At 31.3% G+C, this 7,189-nt stretch overlaps 1 protein-coding gene across 1 annotated transcript; it reads right to left on the bottom strand.

The window, feature by feature from the left end:
- Nucleotides 1-6,135: 6,135 nt before the first annotated feature.
- Nucleotides 6,136-6,947, bottom strand: LOC131067777 (monothiol glutaredoxin-S2-like). Its single transcript, XM_058002928.2, has one exon. It carries the CDS (start codon nucleotides 6,917-6,919, stop codon nucleotides 6,548-6,550), a length of 372 nt encoding a protein of 123 aa, XP_057858911.2. The 5' UTR covers nucleotides 6,920-6,947; the 3' UTR covers nucleotides 6,136-6,547.
- Nucleotides 6,948-7,189: the final 242 nt, after the last annotated feature.

The following is a 7,189-nucleotide window of genomic DNA, read 5'->3' as shown; positions in this document are numbered from 1 at the left end:
TTGTTATGATTAGAGAACTTTGGATTGTATTTTCTTCATTTTTTGCTGCAATACTATGGGTAAGGATGGATTTGTCTATGCTAAGGCTTTCATCATTATTTCTTCTCCAATTTGGATAAATATTTCCCTTTTAAACAAGGGATGTTACTAGTTCTTCCATATTTTTATATTTCATTCTAACATTACCACAAAAGCCACCACATACCTAATTATTATTTCTTCAATAATATATTTGTTTGTTGTCTCCACCTATTTGAACATTTTATCTATTTTGTGCAGTTACTTCCAAATAAGACATTATATGATAGACCATCATCAATGATTCCATAAATTGCTTTATTTTTTTTTATTTTTTTTGTCTCTTCTACTTTATTCTTCTCTTCTTCAATTTCTATGTCAAGTCTTTTACCCCTTATTATTGTTTCTTTTTTTTCCTTTTTGGTACTCGTCTAGAGTAGCATTTTTAAGGATTCTTTCATCAAGGATTTAACTTACAATGGGACCTTGGGTAGTTTCTTTTTTCTTTTTTTTGTACCCTTGTTTCTAATCTTATTATTTAGATTTTTTTGTTTAGACCTTAAGGAACCCACTTACAATCTTTCATATATTTAAAGTATACATGTTTCTTGATCCTTAGTTTTGAGAATCCCATTTTTATATAATTTCTCATTGATTTTCCCATATGCTCCCCACTTTTCTTTTTCGTCAATTACTCTTGGTATGTAGTAAACTCCTCTACATTGGGATAATTTAGCAAGTTTAGGAGGTTAATTGGACACACATTTGTTTGTGAATTGTAACTTCATTTGGAAGTTGAAATATATAGGATACTCTTGGTCAAATTTCCTTTAGAGGAGTATAAGCCTTGTCAACAATGAAGACAATCTCATTGATATAGGTCTATACCACATCATAAGATATGTATTCCTTGTCTTACATGTATTTTGTAGAATTTCTAAGAAATATCAATATATTACATGATCAAATAGAATGCATCCTTAAAATTTATAACAGGTTCATTTATTTTTGCATCCATAGATATATTATTTTCTCCCACTTTCCATATGAATATTGACACTACACCATAAAATAGAAAGGCATGTGATTAAATATAAGATAGTGAATTAGGAACACTTTTTTATATTCCAGATCATTTACGAATATTTTTCTCATATGCGCATCAACTTGACACCATTACATGACACTAATATTTGCTCATATTGAGCAACCACAACCATGACACTAATACTAGCTCATTTCAAGCAACCACACAAGAATCAAACTGAGGAAGACCAAGAGTTACAAATTAGAATTCACTTATTAGAAACCACCATTAGCTCATTTCGAGCAAGCACACTAGAATCAACCTATGGAAGACCAAGAGTCACAAATTAGAATCCACTTATTAGAAACCACCTAGAAGCCAACTGTGGAAGACTAAGAGTCACAACTTTGAATTCCATATTAGATGTCCCTTTGGGATCTGAACTTTTGATCTCCACAATGATAACTCAATTATTTAACCAATAGAACACAACCCCTTGGACTGAATTAAAAACATCTAATATATTAGATTATGCTATTAATTATCCTTACTATCTCTCTATGTAATTTTCAAATTAGATAAAAATGAATCAGCCTTTTACCTATCTAATATTTACCTTTATTGATATTTATGTACTATACAAGATGAGTTTTTCTAGGCATAAGCGACTCTTGGCAGAAAAGCCCTATATGGGAAAGAGAGATTGGGAGCAAGTTAAAGGAAGGAAATAAGGTAGGTGAGGGAGTGAAACCAAGAGTTAAAGATGCACAAGACATGGGCCATATCTTTGCAGAGGTAGATGAGATGATTAAAGCAAGATCAGAGGGTAGGAAACCGATTTGTATGGTTGCAAGTAATGTTAATATGGATATTTCAAAGGAGATACCGATCTTATGAATTCCATGTGAATTCCTCAACTCAAAGATAGAAAAATTGCAAAAGACTACCATTATCGCTAAACTCATTGGGATTTGGCCTTCGTTGGAAATAATTAAGAACTAGATTGAGTATAATTGGTATGGATTCAAGTTACAGGTCAACTACAGGGCTTGTCAAGTAATATGAATGAGAAGAATGTTGAAAGAATTGATTGATGCATGAACTAGAAGAGGAAACTAACATCTATTGTGACAACAACACGGCAATTTCATTGTCAAAGAATCTAGTCTTTTATAAAAGGAGCAAGCATATAGACATGAGGTATCACTTCATTAGTAGTTTATCAACAATAAATAAATCTCAATGCAACATTTTAGGTCTGAAGACCAGTATGCAAACATTTTTACCAAGGTATTAGGAAAATAAAATTTTGTTTATCAAAGAGATTGACTAGGTATTGTAGATGAGAGTTGTGATTAAGAGGGGGTGTTGGAACTAATCACAACTACCAACATTATTTCCCTCTATATCTTTTCTCCTTCTTTCAGTTTCTTCTATCCTTCTCATATCTTTCTTTTGTGTAAGCGTTTAATTTTGCATCATGTCCTAAATCCCAACCTCTTTCCATTGTTTTTTTGATCGGTTCTTTCCATTTTCAAATCAAATAGAATAGTACTAAATAAAATTTTGTTGATTGTAATCTTTTCAAGATCTACATATGATAGACAAGGTAATCAAAATTAAATAAAATTAATGTTTTTTTCCCCTCTTTTGCTAGAAACATGTAGAATTATTCAAAATTATCATAACAGCAAGTTAATAGAGAAAGAAAATAAAGTAGTCTTGGTGATCAATGTCTGAAAAAAGAAGGCAAAAAATAGGTTTAACTGAAGCAACATGAGGAGTAGAAATGACTAGAAAATAGGGGACTCTTTGTGTTGTATTTGAAAATAAAGAGTTGTAGCTTTGTTTGAATGCAATTAGCTTTGTATTAATTTCAAATAAATATATGAATATATATATGCACATATCATTTTTATTAAAGTTATTTTTATTTTTGTTGTTTCATTTGCTATTTGTTCTTTTCTATTTTCTCCTATGTCTCTCTCCTACAAAACTCTTGCCAACATATAGCTAGAAACGTAGAAAAAGAACTATTATTAGAAAAAAAATAGAAAGCGGCATTGTCTCCATCATCATTTGCTAGAAACACAACAAAAGCACCATTAGTAGAAAGAAAATATGAAGCAACATTATCTCCATCAGCATTGGCTAGTAATGCATCAAAAGCACCATTAGTAGAAAGAAAATAGGAAGCAACATTGTCTCCATCATCATTTGCGTTCTCAATCTTCCTCCACAGCTCCATCTGTGTTCAAAATCCTAGCCTTCTCGGACCCCCTCTTCCGCTGCACGCATGCTCCATTGTTTAGGGGTATAGGGGTGAGTGATATTTTAAGCCTAAAAAAAATCTTTTAAATGTTTCTAGATACATCAAACTTAAAATTTCAAAAGGATGGTGAAAATACAAAAGTTAGTTAGTTGTAGGGTGAATACCCGTAGCGTTGATACAGAATACGTAAGTGATATTAGATGGTGCTATTAATTATCCTTACTATCTCTTTATAGTTTAGATAAACATGAATCAAATTTTTATTTATGTAATATCTATATCTATTATTATATTTGAAGTGTTGTTATTTTTTAATATTGTGTTTGTAAAAAGTATCTTTATTTTTTTTAAATATATTATTTACTACTTATAAACATTGATATTGAGGACCTCCAAATAATTAAAAGCAAGTAATTTCTATTGAAAATTAAAGACTTAAAAAAATTTCATATAAAAATAAATCAACTTTTTACTTTTTGTTATCTATTTTTATAATAGACTTAAAATTTTGTTTATATATTTCTTTGCTTTCACATTAAATAAAAGTACACTTAAGTGTGAATAACAAAGACATGATCTATAAAAATATTTTTTGAGTGATTTTGGATTTAGTTACATACAAATATTTACAAACAAATAACTAGAGGAAAAACTATAAAATAAATTAATAAATGAACAAACAAATATGAAACAAAATACAAACAAATAACTAATTATATTTATAATTCACATTGCATTATTTTGCACTTAGAATTATCTAATTTTAATTTTCTTAATATTTTCTTTTACCTTTTTTTTTTAATATTATATTAATTATTGTCAAGAGGCATTCTATCATTGCACCAAGGGGTGGATTCAATGATGTAGAACATTAACAAAAAAAACCTCTTATTTTTCATCATAAATTTGATAATCATTTACACAAAAAATATTAATAATTAATAATTAACAAAATATTTATTTTTTAAATAAGAAAATATTTAGTAAATAAAATAGTTCTTAAATATAATAAAATAACCTAAATAAGTAAATAACTCCATTTTTTATCTCGACATATTTTCAGTATATATATTTAAGATACCTATACTAGATCAACTTTACTACCTAGAAGATTTCACATTAGTTGAAGTTCTATTTGAAAAACCCTAATTACTCAACTTTGAAATTCCTTGTGGAAGACACTAATTAATCAACCTCTTTAATCTTTGTCCATATGAATTGTATTGTTGAAAACCTGTGACCTCTATCCATATATTTAATTATACTTATTAAATAAATTGTTAGTATGATATAAAACACAAAGCTCATCAAAATACACTACTTTCATTAATTATGATAGTTGAATTTGACTTTTCCAATCTGAAACCCTAGACAACATGTTCAAACTTTAGATTTGCAAAATAAACCACTTTTATTAGTTATGATAGTTGGATTTGACTTTGCAGATTTACAAAACTCTAGAAAACATATTCAGATTCAGATTTGCAAAACACTTCCATTTAATAGTAGAGTACCAAAATGGTTAACAAATTTCAGATTTGTACAATAAACTACTTTTATTAGTTATGATAGTTGAATTTGACTTTGCAAGTTTATGAAACCCTAGACAACATGTTATTCATATTTGCAAAACACTTCCATTTAAGAGTAGAATACCAAAATGATTAACAAACTTTAGATTTGCAAAATAAGCTACTTTTATTCAATTTTTATTAATTATGATATTTGAGTTTGAATTTGACTTTACAAGTTTATGAAACCGTAGAAAACATGTTAAGGTTCAGATTTGCAAAAACACTTCCATAAAGCAGTAGAGTACCAAAATGGTTTTAATAGACTTTAGATTTGCAAAATAAACCACTTTTATTAGTTATGATAATTGAATTTGACTTTGCAAATTTACGAAACCCTAGAAAACATGTTCGGACTTCAGATTTGCAAAACACTTCCATTAGGACTTCAGATTTGCAAAACACTTCCATTAAACAGTAGAATACCAAAATAGTTAATAGACTTAAGATTTGCAAAATAAACCACTTTAATTAGTTATGATAATTGAATCTGGCTTTGGGAATTTAAGAAACCCTAGAAAACATGTTTTGAGGACTTCAGATTTGCAAAAGACTTCCATTAAACCGTAGAGTACCAAACTGGTTAATAGACTTCAGATTTGCAAAATAATCCATTTTTATTAGTTATGATAATTAAATTTGACTTTGCTAATTTACGAAACCCTAGAAAACATGTTCGGACTTCAGATTTGCAAAACACTTTCATTAAACAGTAGAATACCAAAATAGTTAATAGACTTAAGATTTGCAAAATAAACCACTTTTATTAGTTATGATAATTGAATCTGACTTTGGGAATTTACGAAACCCTAGAAAACATGTTATGAGGACTTCAGATTTGCAAAAGACTTCCATTAAACCGTAGAGTACCAAACTGGTTAATAGACTTCAGATTTGCAAAATAAGCCATTTTTATTAGTTATGATAATTAAATTTGACTTTGCTAAATTACGAAACCCTAGAAAACATGTTCGGACTTCAGATTTGCAAAACACTTCCATTAAACAGTAGAATACCAAAATAGTTAATAGACTTAAGATTTGCAAAATAAACTACTTTTATTAGTTATGATAATTGAATCTGACTTTGGGAATTTACGAAACCCTAGAAAACATGTTCTGAGGACTTCAGATTTGCAAAAGACTTCCATTAAACCGTAGAATACCAAACTGGTTAATAGACTTCAGATTTGCAAAATAAACCACCTTTAAGACTTCAGATTTGCAAAACACTTCCATTAACACTAGAGTACCAAAATGGTTAACAGAATTGCAATTATGCAGGAATTTCGTTACATGCTTTCTTTAGGTTGTCACAACAGAAATGGGCTATGTAATAGCAGCTTATGCGCCCGTTACATTACGTTTAATAACTGCACTTGATAGAAAAAGAACCACCGAAACTCCCGCTCTTAGAAGGCCAAGTTTCACTGTTTGGACTGTTTAAATGCAACTAAGAAACGATGACAAAACATTGTACAACTAAAGACATTAGATGACATTGACCTTGACATAGTGATTGAAAAGGCATCCAAAATTTGGGTTTAAAGGCTTGATATTGTAAGAGTTGGAGGGATTCAGAACCACAAGGACTCCTCTCTTTAATCTCTTATTCCCTCCCGCTGAATCCAAAATTTGGGTTTAAAGGCTTGAAAGACATTCAGAACCACAAGGCTCCGGCTTCCTTCAAGAGAGGCAGCAGAGAACCTGTGATGTGACAACTCATGAGCTGCTCCATCCCTCCCACCAGCTTTCCACCGATGAAGACAGCAGGGACGGCAGGGGGAGCAGCCAGCATTGTGAGCAGAGCGCCCTCCATCTCCTCTCCCTCCTTTTCTTTGTCCAGTTGGTGGACGGTGGGATGCGCTCCCAAGGTGGACAGGAGGGCCTTCGCCGCCACGGATATGCAGCACCCACTTTTGCTGAACAATACCACCGCATCCTCCTCCACCAGCTTTAGCACTCGTTCAACTGCACTACTATTCTCTTTAATCTCTTCTTCCCAGGAATCCCTTCTTCCCTCCCGCTGCATCTTCGTATTCTTCTTCCCTTTCAAGAGATTGCCGTTTGCAAAGCATTGATGGAGGAAAGAGGTGGGGAGTGTGGGTTAGTATAACTGCTACCTTGTCTCATCTTCACGTAGTGCGATGCACCCTTCTTGTTCAATCCAAAGGTCACACGTTACATTTTCAACAAATGAATGTTGATATGAACAGTAAAGATGGGAACCAGATCCTGTGGTGCCACGACATGGTTGTGCCTTTCCCAGAATCTGTAAAAACGCCATAGGTGCCATTGGGAG

This window comes from Cryptomeria japonica, chromosome 3 (genome assembly GCF_030272615.1).
Source record: "Cryptomeria japonica chromosome 3, Sugi_1.0, whole genome shotgun sequence".
NCBI lineage: Eukaryota > Viridiplantae > Streptophyta > Pinopsida > Cupressales > Cupressaceae > Cryptomeria > Cryptomeria japonica.
The sequence above is the reverse complement of the archived record's forward strand: the minus strand, read 5'-3'. Positions and strand labels throughout refer to the sequence as shown.

Excerpts from the sequence above, each read along its gene's own strand:
- LOC131067777 (XM_058002928.2), bottom strand. The coding sequence starts at position 6,919 with ATGCAGCGGGAGGGAAGAAGGGATTCCTGGGAAGAAGAGATTAAAGAG.